We start from the raw sequence: 22,156 nt of genomic DNA on the forward strand, positions 1-22,156 counted from the left end.
ATCTCACTTTTCCAGGTGTTTAAGCTAATATGTTATGGAATTACAGCTTCATTTATGAAAAATAATTGAGGAATGTTCCAGCAAATCAAATTTGGATAAAGGCTTAGGATAGTTATTGTGTTGTTAGCAAGTTTCTAAATGGCATAAAGAAAAGGGAGCCAGCACAGATAATAAAAATATAGAAATTTGTGAATCTGTGGAGAGGCTCTTATAAAAGAGTCAGGGCTGGCAGTGGTATCCCACCTGTGTTGTGGCCTTGCAAAATGTCATGGAACAATATGAAGAATTATATTGCGGTCAGTGCATATGAAAACAGGATTTTTTTCTTAAAAGATCAAGCATTGATGTCTGTTGGCCCTGGATAAGACTAATGACATTGGTAGGTTAAATCTATAGGCATCGAAAGAATAACATCCTTATTCTTTTTCTCTCTCCTCTTTTCCTTTTACTGATTCCATAGGGGCTGCCACTCGAAAACCGGACCCAGAGCCTGAGAAGCAGACCGACCATACTGTTAAAATTGCTGGAGTCATTGCAGGCATCTTGCTGTTCGTCATTATCTTTCTGGGGGTCGTGCTGGTAATGAAGAAAAGGTGAGCAATTAGTAAATGTTTTCTATGTACATATTCATATCACAGCATCTCCTACAGCAGTTCTCAGTTTGATATTGGCAAAAGTATCCAGCCACCTTCATGTCCTTTGCCACAGAGTTTAGGTACTTAAGTACTGAAGTACTGCTCCCTCCCACGCCCAAAACTTTGTTGCGTTTTTATAAAACCACAGTATCTGTTTCATCCCACAGCATTTTCTATGAATTAATGTTTGTGGCTTTGTTATAGAAGAAAAACAACTTGAGGTTAATGATTCTAGCACTTTATGCATTAGTACTGCATGATGGACTCTAATAATAGAACAGTATCTCTATCCTGGAAGTGTGCGTCTCCACTCTGTTCAACAGATCAGCTGAAAGTTAGAAGTAGTTTCATTCTTCAATGTAAAAGAAATCCTCAGTCAAACAGGAACTAGAGCTCAGGTAATTTGTGCTAAGAATGGGGTCTATATTGTTCTGCATAAACGTCATTCCCTGAAAACAAATGAAAATGTTACAATGGTGCTGAATGTTTCCAAATGCTGGTTCAACACGCACACACATGAGATTGTTTTGCTTTGAATATCATTTGAAAACTGCTACATTACAAGTGTAAGGCTTTTAAACCTGGTTGCTTTTCTCAGCACTGTAAAAGGAAAAATAAAAAAGGGAAAAATACCTCATAGCTAGGGAGGTGGCATGGGTAAGAAAAAAATCCATGTTATGATAGAAGCTAAGTCTAGATTGGGAGAAATTCGTTAGCAAATAGAATTAAGGTGTTAGGTTGAATCTTAAGCGATGTGACATTTGCAGCTGTAGAGGTGGGGTTGGGAATGTGTGAGAGCTGTGTAAAGGGGCTGAGTCATGAATTCCCCTTCCACGTCTGCCACAGTCTTCTTACTGTCCCATAACCCCTCACCTCCTTGCCATTCACCTGTATTATCCCGTTTTCTTCCTTTGAGACCAATCTTGGCCTGATTTTGCTCATCCTAACACTATGTGATTTAATTGTATGTTAACTAGTTTGGCAGGTCTGAGCTGCCTGAAATTCTTCCAGAGTTTGAACAGTGGAGGTGCACAGCTAAGGAGGCAGCTGCCTGACAGTGCCTCAGGGCAGGCAACAGAAGTAGCTGCTTTTCGCTCTCCTTGAAGACAGAAGCAGGGCCGTGAGTTAGAAAGGCTCTGTGCAGAGAAAGGTGAGCTGTGGCCAGGGCTGAGGGCTAGGTCATGACAAGAGGTAGGTAAAGCAGTCAAAACCTGCCATACAGAAGAGATTGAGACTTAAGCCCCAGGGTAAGTCTGGCTGGGGCAATGATACTGACCTAGTAACCAAATCTTCTCAATAAAGTACAGTGTAGCAGTTAAAATCTGTTCTGACTTTTTTCTTTCCACTTCTGATTTCTTGCATCATTCATACCTTCAGTTTTAACAGTTGAACTCCCAAGCTCCTCCCTAGGGCCAGACACAGCACTTGGCATGCAGGGAGGAAGGCTTCTCGCATTGTCTGGCCAATCCTTCTTCACACGATTCCTGACCGGCATTCATCACTCTCTCTCTTCCAGTTCTGAGCCTCTCCTTAAGTGTTTGCACCAAAAGTAGAATATATTCACCCAAGGGAGACAAGTTCTTCTTAATCTTGAAGGGAGAGCGTTGCAAAATGGTCCAAATAGTTTTGAAGTAAATAAGGCTTCCGGGTCTTTGGCCAAACGAATGCTATACCAGCTCTTGCTTCATTCTCTGGGGAAAAGCTCTTTGATAAACTAATTGTTAGAGGCAGGAAGGCTCGAATCCTAAGTGTTTGCATGATAATGCAGAAGGATACTTGTTTCCTTCTGTCTACCACAGCACAGTAATTATTATTCATAGTAATTCTTTTGTTAGAAGAAAAGTGCATTATGTGAGCTTCTTTGGGGTTTCGAATAAATCTGCTTGTGACAGGAGATGAAACTATTGCAAGTACAAGTCCAGGAACTCTGTTACCAAATACATACAATTTCATTGTGTAGTACAGAAAGAATGATACCAATAACATAAACATATCCCAGAATGATGCCGCAGCCTTGAACAAAACAAACTGTGAAATGAGTTGAAGTGAATATTAAAAAGTAAGAATGGTTCATCTGTGTAACAGGATGCGACTAGGCTTTAATGAGAGTTTCAGGAGGTGGGTATACTGTGTCCCAGACCTCTAAAGCAGATGCTGTACCATAGAAGGTCTTGAATACAATTACACTCATGACTTAAGCAAAAGATGAACCGATTATTCAATAGATTGTTATTGGTGCATTAATTCACTATGCTGCTGAGAGCCCCTATGGTTTCACCTTGGTTCAGTTACTGTGTATACATTATGCATTTGAAGAAAATGTATAAATCATTCTGCAAGCTTAGTGGAACTGTAGTGTTTTTGCAGTTTTATGATACTTTAGGTGCTACTTTGTGAAACAATCTTATCAAGCTAGCGTGTCGTTTAACTACTGCACTTGATCATTTTATTTAATTGACTTTATCAGGAGTTTTATTGGAGTAAAGATCTGAGTGAAAAATAAAATAGCACCTTGTAATTCAGTGGCACCGTTCCCCTGAGAACCACTTTCTTCTCTGCACTACTATGTGCAGACTCTCTGCGCTACAATGCTAGGTTTCACCGCGCTGAGTCTACGTGCTCTGAAACTTGTCTTGTTTGGACTTCGCTACAGCAATATCGCATTCACACTCCACTATCCCAAGGCATATCCCAAGGCATATACTGTCTGTTATTCATTCTTTCATGGAAATGGGTCCTTGTAGACTTGATCTCCAGATCTCACCAGTAGATTAAATTTACTCTGTCTCTAGGGCTTCACAGTGCTTAATCAACTTAATTTCAAACCATTTCTTTCCATTGTCAAGAGATTTGGAAAGCGGTTTTACTGTACATGATAACCATGACTTTGTCCAATATATTCCTTTAATAGCCACCTCATTTCATCCGGCAACCATTCTTTGCTTGGTTGGTGCCGGGCACCACAGATTTTCACAGATCAGCCTCTTTGACTTTTAATTCAGTAGGCAACACCAACATTCAAAGCAGAGTTTTCAGTGCAGCACAGGCACGCTTTGGATATGGTCACTATCAAAGCAGTAGGTAGAGAAGTTCTGGAAATATCAATAGTCATGAGGCATCATTATTAGTTTCGTTATATAGTGGTCTTCTGAAGTAGTTATATTATAAGCCGGGTCACAGAGAGATTAGGTAGCCTAACTATTCGGTGTATGGTATGGCGTCACTAGTGAGGGTAGTAACATCATGGACACTAAAATATTTTCTGCGTGGACACTTTTACTGAAGTAAACCAGATTTGTATGCTTGTCACCTGGCTCAGGGGAAGAATGTTAGTGCTTTCCTGTTTTTCTCCCCGCTTGGTTGTTCTGAGTTCTTTATCTGTTCTGTTCTATCTTTTCTTTACCCATTCAACCACATTCCTGCATAAAGATGTCATGTAATGTAGACTAGGAACCTGCAAACTCTTCCTAATACCAGTATGGTCATATCAATGAGATGATTCTTCTCTTCTCTGTGAAGTCAGAGTAGTGCCAGTAGGCTTTCCTCTCCTCAGCTGTGCTCTGAATCTCTCACTAAGAGCTATCACAAAGTCAGTGGAAACCAATACATGTATTTCCACAGTATTGCTCCACAATAAAGTGGACTTTCAATCTGATCCTGAATATTAAATCTCAGGCAAGACCCTTGATCTCTGCCAGTCTTTGATATACCTGCATAGGACTTTATAAAAAATAAAAACATAAAAAAATAAAAAATGCAGCAAGTAAGTTCACCTTTTGGTCAACTTAAAGTAGAGCAGTGAAAATGAAAGAGCTGTTCCCACAACCTTTGGAGAAGCAATAGCAATTAAATCAAGACTTGGAAAAATCAGAACATTCCTGCTTTATTCCTTTTTCTTTTGTTTTTTCTTTTATATTCTATTTCAGCTAAGTTTAAAAAATATGCAGAAGTTGAGAAATTAGATTTGTTGGCCTAAGGTTTACTTAAAAGCATATATATCTTTGGGGCAGCTATTTCTTTTGGGGCTACCATTTTTCTGCTGCAGTGGGAGTGTGGTAAGAAAGCGGTTATTAAGATTTAGTTACATTGCCTTCTGCTTCAGTTGTAGAATGGAGTTTTTCTGATCATTGCATTTCTCCATAAAACGGTTATTTTCTTTTGCCTATCTTTAGTTTCTCTTTTCAGCTGTCTCTCTGCCTGTGCCTTCCAGTAGTTTCTAACGTATGTAATTGTGGCATCTGTTTAACTCGGAGACCCTGGTTCTTGGCAGTGCATAAGGAAGGCTTTTGCACTCAGTGGAGCTGGGCTGGGAATGCATTGGTCCCATTCCCTGATAGCAAATCAGATTGTTCAGTTATACACCCTTGCCAACAATTTCAAGCAGTTAGGATAGAAATTGGAGATAATAGGGCTGAAGGAAAACTCCAGTCTTCTCTCAGTGCTACCCCTGAACCTTGTTTTTCCCTCTAGGCCAGCTACAAAAGAGAGACAATGAAAGAAATCACTGTGGTAATTACACAGTTCCAGAAGTTTTCCCTTCCAGTGGGATGATCTTCCTGTGGCCAGCTGCATTGATTTTGATAAATTTTATAGCAGGGCCTTATTCTACAAGTGATATTTATGAAATTTATTTATGTCTTCAGTCCTGAAGGATATAAAAGTGCTTTATATTATCACTATACACAGAAACAGTTTACTGACATAAAATAACCTCTCTAGTGGGAACTGACTGAAGAGCCATGCACAGAAGAAAATTTGGGCAAGGTTGGCCAAAATCTTTGGGTCACTCTCTTAAACAGAAAAAGACTTTTCATATATAGACAGAAAGTTTGTATACATTATGTAGGAAGTAAAATGGAACTTGTCCATATTTCTTAAAAAAGCTAAATGTTTTCAATTATGAATGGTGCTTTTGCATGTGGCCTGAGGACTTGCAAGTCTAAAACTTTATGTTTCTGTAGGTTTTTAATTTATATTTTTTACCTGTTTTTTTTTCAGTGTCTGGTATTCTTGAGAGTCAAAAAACACAGTGCTCTTTTTCAAGGACTTGAATATGGAAAATCTCACAACTGTAACAATATAAAAATAAATGGGGCTTAAGACTTCTAATTTTTCTCATCTTATACAATTTTTTAATGGGATATTTACACAAATTAAAGCTCCTGGATTTTCAGCATTTTTTTCATAAGGAATAATTTATCTCTATAACATATTTGGCAGAATTCTGCATATAAGTTAAGTACCAGCAGTGTTTCACTGATTAATTGTATTTATTGTTGTTTCTGAAATTATTATACATCTTTTAGAAGCATGAGAACATTTGTACTAATTATGTTAAATCTCTGTCGTGGCAACATATGGCAAGAAACAGGGTTGGCAGTGTCATGAGATTCTAAATGAAAGTGAGAGAATGAGTAATTCTGGAAAGAAGGGCAGGGGGAGATGTAATTATGACTGAACCAGAAAACAACCCCTTGCTAATAGAGCAATAAGTTGATCTGCTTTGATAGGACCTGATCCTGTGCTCCTTACTGAAGGCAATGGGGTATGTGCTGGTGGAAGAAGCATATAACTGTTTTGTAACTTTCCCCTTACTCTATTCTTAGCTATCTTTTAAAACTCAGCTTTAACAGGTATGCATTTTTGCAGATGTGCCACGATTAAATATTCAGTATCTAGCCTCTTGTGTTTGAACAATACTGTTTGCATCAGAAAAACGGGCATAAAAACTGGGAAATATTTCTAACGGCATCTTCACACAAAGAAGATGAGAGAGAAAATTTGATGAAAGCCTAGTTTTCAAAGGGATGCCTGAAGCATGTAGCTAGAGGCAAGTTAATGTTATAGTCCTTTGCAAGGCCTGTTTACATGTTTCCTCTGTAGTCAAAGGGCTGTATGCATGTGCTGTAAAAATTACAAATGCCTACATGGTTCCTTTCAGTCTTTTATCTTACCAACGCGTGAATGCTACTTGACATTATGCTCAGAGATGTTTTAAGATCTCCAGCCCCTTTTTAATTGCAGTCAATATATGGAATTCATTTAGGTTGGAACTTGCCCCTTTTGGAGAGTTGCAGTCCTGCTTGTAGTGGGCTCATAACTGAGGGAGGGAGAGATGTAAAGCAGAAGAGCGTAGCTGGAGGGCTTCTATACTTTGTGCTCATGGAGAGCATGTCTGAGTGGAGGATCTGGCTGTGCAAAAGGTGATGCAGGAAAGACTGACTGGGTCCATATTTCTCAAGATGCTGGTGCTAGGTCTCCAACTTGTTCTTTGTGACATTCACGTGGGCAGAAATAACAGGGATACAGGATCAGTTCTTATTTTTTCCATTGCCACATGGGGAAATACTACTAAAATAATTTTAGCCAGCAAGGATAGCCTTTTTATTTGCATGGCAAGAAGTAACTTTTTTCTTCAGAATTTAAATGGTTATTAAAAAAGCTGAGATATTATAAAAGCTGTGGCCACTGATTTTTCCCCTCTGGAAACAAGTTCTAGTCCTGTCAATGGCAGAACTGATTTCTTTAAGTAAAGAAAGGGATATCCAAAGATTCCACAGTACTATAACAGGAAGAGAAGCTACTTAATACATGTTCTGAAATTCTGCATTGTTAAACTTCTAACACCATGTTAGAAGTTCCATATCTTTATTCCTAATGCAGTTGAGGTGTAACTGGAGCTGTTTCATCACTTTACCTGGGAGTGTATGAGTGTGTAGTAAATGCAGAGATAAATACACATTAAAAATCTTGTCATTACTTAGATAGTAGGTGTACTTTAAGGTGGTTCATTTTAACAGTTGGAGATGCATTAGGTATTGTATTGCTTAAAGTTTTATGGAGATTGGATATGTCATCTGTCTGTTCCAGACACGTTGCATGATTTGCCCAGATATGCATTCTTGCTACCTTTCATTTGTGTCACCAGTTCTGGTCTCAGTTTCATCTTGATTTTTCATACATTAATATTTGGCTTTTCTTTCCTTCCATTTCATCTTTTCCACCACTGCCTAATCCTTCCACCATCATGGCAGAAGAAGCTATCACTCCTACACTTATTACCTGTAAGTAACTTCTTTGTCATCAGAGACACACTTTCTGCCATGTTGTTCCATGCATAAGTAGTGCATGCTAATATTGAAAGTTCCTTTGTAAAAACAGACTTCGTTAAAGTTTTACCAAGATAAAAACAACATGGTCAATAATGTAATGAAATATTTAGCTTTATAGCAGTTTCTTATGCCTCATACTGTGCATTAGAGTCCTTTGAATATCGTTATGTAACGAATTTTCTTAATTGACAAGTAGTAGGTATAAATATCACTACCCTGTCTATGAGAAATTTTCATGCCTAATTATTTTTAGAATTTATTTAGTGGTTTCTTTCTCATTTGTTCTGTTGAAAATTTAGCATTGGTTAGACATGTACAAGCACTTCCATTTCCTGCTGTGTACATATTACTACTTTTTCACGAATAATGATCATGCATAAACATCATGAGTTGCCATTACTGGAGTGAATTTCAAAGGAGAGAGCACTAAAAAATGAGGGCAAGATGAAGCATATCTTTGAGTAAGTAATAACTTTTCATTTTGATACAGTCCTTAGTAATACCATTGTATCATTCTTTATTTACCCAAATCCCTTGTTTCTTCCCTGCTGTCAGCAGGGGATGAACAAGAAGGGTTCTTCTGTGAATTTAGCAATTCCCTTTCTTGGGCTATTCACCTTTTCTCGCTTTTCAGGTACAATGAGTACATGATAGTTTTTGGATTGGCAAAATATTAGGGGACTTGCTTACTCATGAAACGAGATGCATTTGAGCTTGTTTAATCTTGTTGGCCAGCAGCAAAAATCAGCTGTCCAATAGATATCTGTCTTCTTTAAAGCTCATGAGAAACTAGGAGATATTTTTATATACTTACAGAAGATGGGGTGTTGCATGAGACAGACTGTAGAACTAGTTTTCAGGTACATATGGTAGTAGCATGCTCTTGAAAGGAACATATTTCAGTAATGATTTTATTTAAAAACAATATTAAGTTTCTCATGTTCCTTTTTAGTTGCTCTTCAAACTTTTTAAATAAATATTTTTTCAATTAATATTTTGAAAAAGCATCAAACATTCATTCATAGAATTTATAGAAAAATTAGTAAATGTTTTCTAACTTGAAAACTTGGTAAGCAGAACCATCATTCAAATGAATTAAAGCAACTAAAATTTAAACCTCTTAGCTGAAATTCTGTAAGACTTCTGAATATATTGAAACTGCTCATTTACTTGGTAATTCACATTTCATATTACGCTCTTTGACACTTTGCATATAGTGCAATTTTTTAAACTGTTCTTTAAAGCACTGTATTAATGTGAAGGTCAGCAAAAATTATCTCTTCCACAGATACAGTATTTCAAAATTTGTTTCTGTTCCTAAGATGAAAAGACCATATTTTCCATTAAATAGGCCTTCAAAAAAAAATACAGTTTGGGACCATTTAAATGTTGTTTTTAAAATGTCAAAAGAGTATAATATAGTAAGTCATATAGTATGTTGTTGCCATAACAAGTAAATATATTTAAATTAATATTTTAATATGATTCATGTCTCAAGGCTAAGGCAAAAAACAAAATTGAAACAAATGGAACATTAAATGAAACACTATTTCATTATTCAAAGAAATTGGATTATATCTTTTTTCTCTTTTTCCACTGACGATGGAAAAGATGTGAATTGTAATGTTTCTGTAAAATTTTACAAACAGGTTTTGTCCCCAGTTTTGCAATGATAGAGACTGTTAATAGTGGATGGAATAGAGCTTCTCTTGATTATTTAGAATACTCTCACAGCAGCTTCAAGAAAATATCTTTTTGTTAGCATGATACAAATTCAGTAACTTTGTAGTTTGGGTACATTAACTCTTCCAAAAGAAATTGTGTGATCTTGACCTTGTATTGTTTTGCTCCCTGTCTGGCAAAAGAAGGGAAGTGAGAGCCCTGAAAAGAACAGACAAGATCAGCCCCCAATAGGAGGAAATATTTTGGACCAAATTCTCCACCTGTTTACGCACCACGCAATTTCACTGAAATTGGTGGAAATCTTAGATGAATGCAGAATTCATTACAGTTTTATTTTTAGCTGAGGAAGTTGGTATGGATTAAAAAATGTTCTATATTTTGAGAAACATAATTTGAAGTACTCTGCCATTGCTAATTTAACACTTCTATACTGAGTATCATATTCAAATTTACTGATTAGTCATTGTAAATGCAAGCTGTAACATCCAAGCGAGCATCTATGCACTAAAATAGTTACTATTGTGTTCTATGCTGCTTTCCTTATGTGCTGTGGGCTCCTTTTCCCTAGTAGACTGCAATTTCTGCCACTTCTAGATCCATCCTAAATTAAAATTCAAAAAGAAAAAATTGGCAGATGCCTAGAGCTGCTGATGAATCATCAGAGGTGGACCTACAGCTGTGCATATTTGGCAGAGAATTATTTCCATTTTATCTTATGTTTACTAGTTAGCCAGTCAAGAGACGTTACAGAAAAGAAGTTGAGTACTGCTATTGAGAATTATACTTCTTTTTAGTGGGCTTAAGTGCCTCTGCCAGCGTCTTTCCTCCCACTCTTGCTTTCCTGAGAACTGGTGCATTTTTTACCTTTCACCTCAGTCAGGCAGCAGATTTTTTTTTTGTCTGGCAGTAGTTAGTCCTGTATGAGTTCTTTTGTTCTTAAGATTAGAGCAAATTTAATAGTGCTCATTAACTCTGCAGCAGGTCTTTTGACTCTGCAGTCGGTTCCAGGTGGGAAAAAAGAATGGAGACGGTGTCGTTAGTGACACTTGTAATGACTGGTGTTCTCAGCATGGCAGCCAGCGCTGGCATGACTGCTTTCTCCTGACACATTTTCTGATGGGCAAAACCCTTGCGACATTGGCCAGAGAAGGAAAAGTACGTTAGTAGTTTGTTGTGTAATTATGGCTAAATGAACTAGACAAGCCTGTTGTTCAGGTGACGAGTGCCACTGTGCTGACTGATGGCCATTAACTTTTATATTTGAGATCTTCATTTTGATAAAGATTGTGCCCTTAGAGATCATTAATCATTAGTCAGAGCTAACATAGCTAGATTCATGCAAATCCATGCATCAGATGAACAAAAAGAGTGCTTGGACCATCTGAGTTTACTCGAGACACTTGGCATCTGATAGAGAGTTTGGGGAATTCAATTTACCCCAAACTCTGGGGCAGATAGTTACAGACTGTAGCTGTTATAAGTTGCTTTCAAGAAAAGACTTCATTACATTGCTATGAGTAGGATGTACGCCCAATTAAAATACAAAGTTGTGAAGGTAGCTTTTAATGTTGTCCCTCAGTTTGAACTTGATATCAAAATGGTATGTTATGATTATTATTGAAATTAAGTACATATGCAACAACGGTGCTGCACAGCAGTTAAGAGCATAATGTTATTCTATTTTTGTGCCTTTTCACAAATCATTTCAACTTTTGAAAGGTGAAGTAGGGAAATAGGTGATAATTATTGCCCAGTATTCTTATAAAATAGTAATCATGTTGAGATCTTAATAGTATGAAATCTGATATTGTCTGTCCCAGCACTAATCATCTAGTTAGGTGACTTAGGACAGAAGTGCATCACAGATATGTCCTCTGTATGGAAATCTCAATCCAGAAGTCTAATACAATTTTGAAACATTACTAAAATGGACTGTGTAGGACTAGAGGTCCTATTGCCTGGTACTTTGTATATGACTCAAAGAGGACAAAATTCCTCCTGCAAGAAAATTAATTCCACAAAAACAGAGCTTTTTCATATAAATGTGAATAAAAACATACCCTCCTTTTCACGAGAATCTGATCGTTTGCGGCCCAGTGGAAGTACACTTTTCCTGTGTATCTGACTTGAGCTCAGGAGCCTGGGAGTCTGTTCTCAGTTTAGTTACCTCTGTGTCTCTTGCTTTGCTAGCAGATTTTCAGTGCTGGCTTCTGGAGCCCTGTACAGAGACTTAATTTGTGCCTCATTTCCCCAATCCCATTGCGACTGATCTAGTACTTATGGAGAAAGCACAAGGTTAGCAGATTTGCAAAATGATCCTAATAATAAGAGTCATAAAATTTCCAAAAAATCAATGGTGTCAAAACTCTTAACAGTGATTTCAGAATAATTCCAGGAAATACGCAGTCATCACATTTAAAACTTCTGTAGTAATCTGAAAACACTGAGAGAGGTTAGAAACAGTCCTGTATTCTCAACTGCAGCTGCCCCTGGAACTAGATTAAGTTCATCAGTTTGCATCTTGCAGATGGAGGAGAGCACTGAACAGAAAAACATGAATGCGTTTGAACTGTTTGATGTGTTTGATCTGTTAGACTATGCCTGTGATCTCTTCTGAATCCTTAAATATGCATAGTTACATAGACTTGTATCATAGAATCATGTAACCCAAAATAAACGTGGATTTCTGTAACTGTCTTGTAAGCTAGACTTAAATGATTTGGGGATGTCCCATGAGTTTTGTTGCATCTGGCAAAGTCTAGAATGCCAACATATTGAAATCTTTGGATAATATGCAGTGCCCAAAATAGCAAGGAGGGTGTTTTACTAAGTCGCCATCGCTGAAAAATACGTTTGTGGCCGATGTGCCATATGCTTTAAGCACAGGGATACGATATCTAGCTTTCGTGCAGAGATGCTAAGCAATCTCAGAATTAGAATTTTATTTTTAATTAAAATACACCACATCATTTTAAAAAATCTGTCTGAAGTCATTATTTCTTATACTGATTCCTTGTATCTTCTGATTCTTTTGGATCTGATTGTTTGCCTTATAGCCAAGGCCTACATTCCCATTTCTCTGTAGAAAAAATTGTAAATAATTCTTAACACTCAGACCACCAGTAAGTAAATCCTTTTTTTTTATTTATTAGCTCTTTCTGAAGTATGTGAGCCCCCCAGGGCAGTGATCTGACTATACGAAATAGCTTTCTTGAGGTGCAACAGAGATCAGATCATTCATGTGGAGGAATAGCTCTGCTTTAGTTCATCTTTTCTGGGCATGTTTAGATACTCACTCCAAGTTACTTATCCAGTACCTACGTATGGGAAACCCATAGTCATTTCTGAAGTACCCAGACTTTTCAAAACCACGTTAGCCCAGATGTGTTGAGTGAGAAGACATAATCTGTAATGTGCTACAAGTTTGGGTTTTTTCAAAATAAATGGGTGCTACAGAGAGAGTGAGGTGAAGTATCAGAAGTGATGAATTGCTCTGCTGGTCACAGTCCTTGCTCCCTCAGTGTCAAGCAGAAAATTTGCAGATGAGCTGGGGTTTGGAGATTTTTCTGTCCTGAAAGGGGCAGTTTCAGTTTACACTGCTTGTTTTGTGAATGTACCAGACATTTAGTGTGGGAACCAATGTAATCGTAGGAAAAATAGGTGCTTATGCAGTCTAGAGACGTCTTGGTTCTTTCCACATTAATAAAAGCTTTGTCTTGCTTTTCTAAACTAATATACAGGGATTTGAATTGAATACTGAAATTGCTTTTAGAAATTGTGGAAACCATATGCTCTTGTAGGATAAGCCTGAAAGCCTATCTTTATTATATATAACACTGAGACATAATGCATACATTTGGGAGGGGACGAGAGGATAGGGACGGGTATGTGTATTAAACAAGTTACCTTTGTATTTGAGTATTTGTATTGCTGTCCCATATTGAGTCCTGTTCAGTTAATGTTACAAGTTTACCAGGATGGACTGTCTTCTCTATAAAATTGTGGACTGAATTAATTCCTCAATTAGCCATTGTTTGCAGCTTCCTAAAAAATTTGCTTCCCAAATCGGTCATGCTTACTGTCAACAGCAGTCATTCTGGGCACTGAGATTTTGCCATTATCTACCATCACTGCTGAATTAGACTTTCAGAGGGTATAAGGTGAATCATTTTCATTTGTTTTGTTTAAGACTTTTCCCTCAGGAAAAAGTTGCAATTCATGCGTTTATTACTCTTAAATTGCATTTCTGTATACATAGATAGCTCAAAACTGACTTCAGATTCTTCCATTTTAAATATCCAAATAGAGAGTTTTTCCTTATTTTAGTACTGGTATTTATTGTACAAGAGGGGTAATGGCATTGGAAACTTAGCTTCTCTAAACCGCAAACCTGCCATTACACTTTCTGTGACTGTAAATGTGTTAACAGTAAAGAAGCTGTACTGCATATTAAGACCAAAACTCACTTCATAATTTATGTTGCTAAAGGCCTGTGTTTTTTCTAAAAGATTGAAATGTTAGTTTTCAAAATGGCTTAATGAAATCCAGTTGGCAGCCGATCACAAGTGGTATTCCCCAGAATTGGGGCCGGTTCTGTTTAATACCTTTATCAATGATCTGGACAAGAGGATCGAGTGCACCCTCAGTAAGTTTGCAGATGACACCAAGTTGGCTGGGAGCATTGATCTGCTTGAGGGCAAGAAGGCTCTACAGAGGGACCTGGACAGGCTGGATCAATGGGCCAAGGCCAACTGTATGAGGTTCAACAAGACTAAGTGCCGGGTCCTGTACTTGGGTCACAGTAACCCCATGCAATGCTACAGGCTTGGGGAGGAGTGGCTGGAGAACTGCCTGGCAGAAAAGGACCTGGGGATGTTGGTCGACAGCCAGCTGAACATGAGCCAGCAGTGTGCCCAGGTGGCCAAGAAGGCCAATGGCATCCTGGCTTGTATCAGGAATAGTGTGGCCAGCAGGACCAGGGAGGTGATAGTGCCCCTGTACTCGGCACTGGTGACGCTGCATCTCAAGTACTGTGTTCAGTTTTGGGCCCCTCGCTACAAGAAGGACATTGAGGTGCTGGAGCGTGTCCAAAGAAGGGCAATGAAGCTGGTGAAAGGTCTAGAGCACAAGCCTTATGAGGAGCAGCTGAGGGAACTGGGGTTGTTTAGCCTGGAGAAACAGAGGCTCAAGGGAGACCTTATCACTCTCTGCAACTAGAGGAGGTTGTAGCAAGGTGGGTGTTGGTCTCTTCTCCCAAGTAACAAGCAATAGGACGAGAGGAAACAGCCTCAAGTTGCACCAGGGAAGGTTTAAATTGGAAGAAAAACTTTCTTCACCGAAAGGGTTGTTAAGCATTGGAAGAGGCTGCCAGGGAAGTGGTTGAGTCCCCATCCCTGGAGGTATTTAAAAGACGGGTAGACGTGGTGCTTAGGGACATGGTTTAGTGGTGGAGTTGGCAGCGCTAGGTTAATGGTTGGACTTCATGATCTTAAAGGTCTTTTCCAACCTTAACGATTCTGAACTTGACTACAAGGAAGAATGTGAATGTTGCATTGCATGTCTCCTGCACTCAAGGAGGACAAGCAGCAGAAAAATGCTTAAAAATGAACGAGTAGAAGAAATCATATGTGAATCTAGCCTAAGACTTATTTGCTCCAGTAAACCACAGGCTTAATCACTTCTGTGATACAGATAAGAACAACTGTAATGAGATGTTTGTGTCTGTTCAGTGATGTCAGCACAGGGCACTGAGGTGTTGTAGTCATTAGTATTGCAATAACTTCTGTTGACTGATTATATTTTTGTTTGAGCTTCTTATCTGTAATCTTTTCTCTGACCCCTGAATCCCGTGGGAGATGTTTCGGCTGAAATACCTTTGTTGAGCCTATCTGCAGAGGTTATGGCCAGGTTAATGATAATCCACGTCAAGGTAGCATCTGTCAGTGTTCACTCTTAATTTCACAATGAAAATGTTCTGATCTTGGCTCCTTTTCCTTCTTCTCCTTTTCATTTCCTTTCTTATCTACAGTATTCCTTGAGCTCCCTAAAGTCTAGACTGCCAGATCCCTGGAGGGAAGAATACCGGCCATCTGCTTTCTGTAGTATCTAGCTGATCAAAATCATCATGCATTTCCAAATTTTCTTTGTCATTTTTCTTGGTCATTGTTTTCCTGCAATGAATTACCTAACTCTGGTATGAGGATAAAGAATCATACCTCAGCTGTTTTCTTCTGCCACTCCTGGTCACTCTGGCCCTCTGCCTCCATTTGTGAGAGTCTGTGCAAGGTTTCTATCTGATCAGGGTCCTTCCTGATTTCAGGGCAATAGCCCACATGCAAAATGTAGCTGGGAAGATTGCATCAGCTGTGAAATTGAGCCTCACAAAAACTAATGAAGCAAGGAACCAGAGGAACAGACTCTGCTGTGTACTTACAAATCCAGCAAACCCTGGCATTTCGTCAGTCCCAGACACCCTGTTCCAAAAGAAAATCTTTTACAAGACTTATTGTAGGTATTAGAATCATGGCTCTATTTCATTTACTAGTGTGCAAAAAAGGTTTTATTATTATTGCTATTATTATTATTAGACTGTAGCTTTAGTGTATGCTACAGAGAGAAATCTATAGGACTGTCAGAAAAAGTCTTGCATAATTCTGTTAGTTCCTGTGCCAACGAGACAGCAGCAGTGATCCAAATAAAAAGAGAGAGTAGTTGGAGCAGAGAAGAGTTTTGTAGGGCTTGTGCCGTGAACTACCTGCTCCTGTGAGTGCTGAGCTGGTGAACATGAAGAAGCACATTTATTTTTCTTTTTAGCAGCTGAAGCTCAGGACCACTTCTGCATTTGATCTGAGATGCCTTGGTGAGACATTGAACTAAATGTCTAGGGGTATCTAAATTATACTCAGTTCACCTGCAGAGGGAGTTAGCTTCTCTCCTTCTTTCTCATTCCCTGATTCCTCTGATCATGAAGGCACAAGTTAGAGCTACCAGAGGCATCTCTGGCTTGTCTGAAGGAAAGGCAAAGCAAAGCATTTGCTAACCTGTGCATTTCACAGTTTTACAGGAATGAGAGGATCAGCTGGTTTAGAGCAGTTATGCCACTCCGCATCTCCCATTGCAAAGTGATAGTGTGCTTTCCTCCTGCGTGGTGACATCAGTAGCCAAAAGTAGATCTTCCAGTATGGATTTGGCCAACATGTTCATATTGGGAATAATAATGCATGCATATTGGCTGGTTTAGGTAGGCTAGATAGATTTTAGTTTGCTTAAAGATGTGTATCGGATTATGCTTTAGATATAATGGAATGTATTTTGCAGTTTATGGTCCTATTTGGCAATTGTCCATGGAAGGGTCACTTCAAAGGGACTAGGTTCATGGCTTATAGCGTATTTTCAAAAGCAGATGAAATACTGAATGCTTTGTATTTACTGAGATTTTGAGGTAAGATTGTCATGTTTATGATACATCATAGAATAAGGCCCTGATCCTTAGCTGTAACATCCAGGTGCAACTGGAAGTAGAACTTTACTTTCTGCTTACCAAATAGGGAAGAGTCATGTCTACATTTTAATATTCTCCAAATTAAGATTATAGAAGATATTTTAAACTAAGAAAAGAAGATAAACACGTAAGGATGTTAGTAAACCATAGGGATTACCTACTGTGTGCTTAAGAAAAATAAATGAAAAGGAGAACAAGATACATTGGTTGCATGTTGAGTCCTAATACAGGCTCCCAGCAAGAATAGGTTTATTTTTTTGCTGAATAGGTTACTGCAGTTTCAGCTGCCTTCTATTGGAACTCAAAGCACTGTAAACCTATTTTGAAGCCGGAGTGCTGTTCATTCATGGAGATGTCTTGTTCAGTTCTCTGTCCGCAAAGGGTTTCATCTAACTGACTCCTTAGATCCTACTGTTGTTGTCTTCCTTCCAGCTTCTTTTTCTCTTTCAACACTAACGTGCATGCCCAGCTCTTAAGCCTGCCTTCTTATTCTACTGACCATTTCCTTTTTCATCTGTTTCTCTTCCTCTGTCCTTCTTTTACTTACTGCTCCTCTCCTTTAGCCCCTTCTCCTTCCCCCCTGCCCCGATGCTATATTGTCTGTCCTGTCCTGAAAAATATTTCCTTAAAATTGCCTTATTTTCATTCTCTATGCTCTGCTTTGTCTCCTGAGACTTAATGCAGGCTGCCTAGTCATTTGTTCTTGCTCCACATCCTACCATCTCGCTCCTCAGAACCTGAAGAAGGGAAGGACATGCAAATCTGAGAATGTCAGAATATCCTTCTGTTATTGTGCAACCTTTTCTCATAATTCTTTTTATTCTTGATATTTACTAAAGGGCTATTGCTTAGATAGACTTACTCTGTGGGAACATTTAACATGGTAAAATTAAGGAAAGACTAAGTTACATGTCTACACGAGAATTTTTTGCATTGGGGATTGTTTATTTTCATGGGAAAACCGCAAGCTGTTTTTATTTGCTCATTTTTTCTTATCTAAAAGTTGATTTTGCTAAGGCTTTAAAAATATTCACCTCCAGGTTGAAACTTAGTATGCAATATTTTACATTCAAAAAAGAAAAAATTTATCTTAAGCGATTGAAAATGATGTCACCATGGAAGTTGCAATATAACATTTATTATAAGGAGTGTACTTCAACACCCACAGTACTGTGTGTTTACTTATGTCAAAACATGGTAATGCTTACTGTATTAAGAATAGCTTTTCATTTTATGATTGCCTGTTCTTTGAATCATAACCTTCACTCGTTTCTTTAAGTTAGGAGAAAAAGCCATTAAACATAGATACTTCCTGAAAGTGTGTGCTGCATGAAAGCTTTAATTAAATCTACAAGTAAAGCTTTAAAAGAACAAGAATCAAATTAATTGCAACAAGAACCATGCATTTATTTCTGTGACAGGCCTTTGCACGTTAGAGAAAAGGCAATCTGTGTACCCTTATCTGAATTAGTAAACTCAATATCACTTTTCATTAGCATGGTAGGTCATTGCCATGCGTCTTCAGTGTGACACTGTTTACATGTTAATGACCTCACAAATAGAGTCTGTTCCAAATGGTTTGCAGTAGTAGAAAGTTGTAAATCCATGAAGTGGAATAAACTGTCCTCTGCTTTCTGCATCATTGCTTCTTGCGAGTTCCCCTCTAGACTGAGCTTTATAATTAGGCAGCAGTATAATTAAGGCAAATTCAGTAAATGCAAATAGGGCAAAAGGATTTATAGCTGATTATGGTTGTTATAGCATACCTGAAATAAATTAATTTCTAAGCAGCGTTATTATTTGACTTTTCAATGACATGGAGTCTAGAAGTAGAAAGTATTGTTCACAAAAAATGTTCATAGCTTAAGTTAGTGAGTGTGAGTCCATGATGATGTATTCAGATTTACAGAGTGCTGACATACCCATGAAAAAAACACAGAAAGATTCAGTAGAACGTATTGCTTTAGTTGTTTGGTGTGTGATTGCTTTGTATTAGATGAGATTTTTAAGATTATAAATATATTTTTCCCCCACTGTATAATGTAATGAAATCTGCATGCTCCCTAAAATCATATCCTTAAAGAAAATGTCATATTTACATCTGGTAATTTGACTAGACAGTGGAAAGCTTTGCTGCTTTAAAATCTTGGAATGATAAAGCCAACATCAAATGAGTAAAACAAACTCAGCATAACCACTTAAATTTGATTGCCTAAAATATCTAAAACAAGGACCATTCTGATATCCTGCAGTGTGAATTCATTTAAGTGCTGAATGCCCTCAGTTCCCACTGACTTCAGCACCTTGAAGAATCTGGTGCCATGTTTGGATGTCTCAGCCCTGCCATAACAAAAAGCCTATTTCTCACTTGTCATATGTAGCGTATACCTGGTATTGCAAGACATGCTCTGTCATTCTGCCTGCAACAACCTTGGGGATTGCTTTGCAGACAGAGACTAATGGTTTCTGCTTTAGTCGCTCACCTAATACGCAAAGCGAGTTTAATTACATGCTGTCCAACCCTCTCTGCTACATATTTTTCCACTTGCTGGTTCTGGGTGAAATACATACTTTCCAGGTGCAGAGGTTACTAGTAAGTGTACAGTGCCCCTGGAAGCATTTATGGCTAATCTTGCCCTCAGCATGCATAATGTAGCTAAGCACTAATTAAAGGTTAAAGAATAGGGATCCATCTTTTCTCTGCCTGATGAATAGAGGAATGTGTTCTGCATGGGGTCAGATGCTACTTTCAACTGGACAGAATTGCTAGGATGCTGCAAAACCTGACTACATGAGACTAAAATTCGAGAGACTCCAGATTTTCTCACAGCACAACAAAGGACTAATAAATCACTGTCTTGTGTAATGAATTAGCTGGTTTACTGTGTTTCATATAAATATGTAATGCTGCAAGGCATACATGGGTAGAATGTAGATTTGATTTCATAAGGGATATTTTTTTTGACCTACATACTGACTTCTGAAAATTATCTATGGCCCAGTCATACATTTTGCTATTAAAAACAGAGACAGGGAGAGTTCTGACAAGGCAATAAAGTCACCGCGAACATTATTGCCCTCTCTCAGATCCCAATAATAGCTGATTAAAGCAGGTTTTGATTACTTCTAAATATTGCCATCACTGCTGCCATGCAATATAAGAGAAATTAACTGGTGAGTGATGGAGCTGTGGTGGCAGATAAAAAACTTGGCCGTTCAGTGGAAGCCTGCCTTTGTAAGGCTGCAATTTCCCCAGAATTTCCAGAGGTTTTGTAATTTTAATACTTCTGCAAAACCTTTCACACCAGAATGGACTATAACTTTGTAGTTCTTTGAAGTCATCCTTTCAGAAATCCTGGTGTTCACTTCTTTCCTGTAGGCTTCTTCCTGGCATAAAAATCTGATAGTAGCAATTGCTTTTTAAATAGGCTTCCAAACAGGTTATGGAAAGAGCATGGGAATCAAGAGGTCTGGTTTCTGCCACTAACTTGCTGACGGAAGTTCTTAAACCTTTGGGTGCCATATTCTCCACATTAATTAAATTTTGATTGCTATTAACTGCTGCAAAGCACTGGTATCAGGGCTATTGGAGGTCTGATAATCAGAGAGGCGGAGTACTTCATGCTTCCTTTATCATCACTTGGATTTGAGAAAATTCAGTATTTGTGTTTCTAAACAGAAAGACAGCACTACCTGCAAATATATGTTGTTGGAATATTGGTACCTGAAAATCAGTGATGGGGACATCACCAGCTAAGACAGGTTTAGCCACATATACTTGCAGAAACACATGTTCTCATATGAGTAGCCCTTGCAGAAGCACCAGGGGAGGTGTAAAGTGTTTTCTCTGACACTAGCTGCTTTGACACTTCAGTGGCTGCAGAGCTGCCTCCTTTCGCACAGTAGGAGTAATCAGCATCCAAGCTTTACTGCTTGAACTCTTGTGCATGTGGATTACTCTTTTGACACACAAAAAAATCATTATTTAAAGCCCAGATACTGCACTGGTAGCTTCCTTGGATAAAGGGATGTAAACAGTAAAACAGAATAATACAGTAATTTAGAATCTCATAATTTTCAGGAATGCATAAATAAAATAATTGAGCACACTATACCACTTAGAGTCTAAATCATTTGCTGTCTGATAGAAGTCAATAGCCATAGGGTGAAAATAAGATGGAAAAGGTCATATGATTAAATTAGCTGCATTCAGACAGGCATTCCTTACAAAGGGTTTTTGCTATGGTTAAAGAAGATCAACAGTAAATCAAGCAAATAAGATCAAGTTAGTGACCCTCAGAAAGGGAAATTAACCTCAATGATAAATAAAAGGTTACTGTCCACTATGAGCACTCCAAGATACGCTACTCTTGGTTAATCACATCTTTCACTTTCGGCTATGGACTTTGCATATAACTGCCATTCTGATTATTTACAGAGGAATAGAATCATAGAATCATAGAATGGCTTGGGTTGGAAGGGACCTTAAAGATCATCTGGTTCCAACCCCCCTGCCATGGGCAGAGACACTTTCCACTAGACCAGATTGCTCAAAGCCCCATCCAGCCTGGCCTTGAACACTTCCAGGGATGGGGCATCCACAACTTCTCTGGGCAACCTGGTCCAGTGCCTCACCACCCTCATAGTGAAGAATTTCTTCCTTATATCTAATTTAAATCTACCCTCTTTCAGTTTAAAGCCATTACCTCTTGTCCTATCACTATGCTCCTTTGTAAAAAGTCCCTCTCCAGCTTTCTTATAGGCCCCCTTCAGGTAGTGGAAGGCTGCTATAAGGTCTCCCCGGAGCCTTCTCTTCTCCAGGCTGAACAACCCCAAGTCTCTCAGCCTTGTCCTCATAGGAGAGGTGTTCCAGCCCTCTGATCATCTTCATAGCCCTCCTCTGGACCTGCTCCAACAGGTCCGTGTCCTTATGTTGGGGGCCCCAGAGCAGAACTCAGTACTGCAGGTGGGGTCTCAGGAGAGCGGAGTAGAGGGGCAGAATCACCTCCTTCGACCTGCTGGCCACACTTCTTTTGATGCAGCCCAGGATACGGTTGGCCTTCTGGGTTGCAAGCGCACATTGCTGGGTCATGTTGAGTTTCTCATCAATCAACACCCCCAAGTCCTTCTCCTCAGAGCTGCTCTCTATCCATTCTCTGCCCAGCCTGTATTTGTGCTTGTGATTGCCCTGACCCATGCGCAGGACCATGCACGTCCTTAATACA

At 38.7% G+C, this 22,156-nt stretch overlaps 1 protein-coding gene across 11 annotated transcripts in view; it reads left to right on the forward strand.

Annotated features, from left to right (window-relative positions):
• Positions 1-22,156, forward strand: part of PTPRM (protein tyrosine phosphatase receptor type M) — a 499,983-nt gene that overhangs the window by 335,851 nt on the left and 141,976 nt on the right. For 6 of the 11 annotated variants that reach the window (XM_087756312.1, XM_087756322.1, XM_087756360.1 and 3 more), the window contains 2 exons: positions 461-593; positions 7,670-7,699. In XM_087756312.1, coding sequence (XP_087612438.1) covers positions 461-593; positions 7,670-7,699 — 163 coding nt within the window. The remainder of the gene's footprint in view (positions 1-460; positions 594-7,669; positions 7,700-22,156) is intronic. The other 5 variants (XM_087756330.1, XM_087756338.1, XM_087756380.1 and 2 more) reach the window with 1 other exon arrangement.

The sequence above is a fragment of the Nipponia nippon genome, unplaced genomic scaffold (genome assembly GCF_047370975.1).
Source record: "Nipponia nippon isolate SJK-2023a ecotype South Korea unplaced genomic scaffold, ASM4737097v1 scaffold_1, whole genome shotgun sequence".
Lineage (NCBI taxonomy): Eukaryota > Metazoa > Chordata > Aves > Pelecaniformes > Threskiornithidae > Nipponia > Nipponia nippon.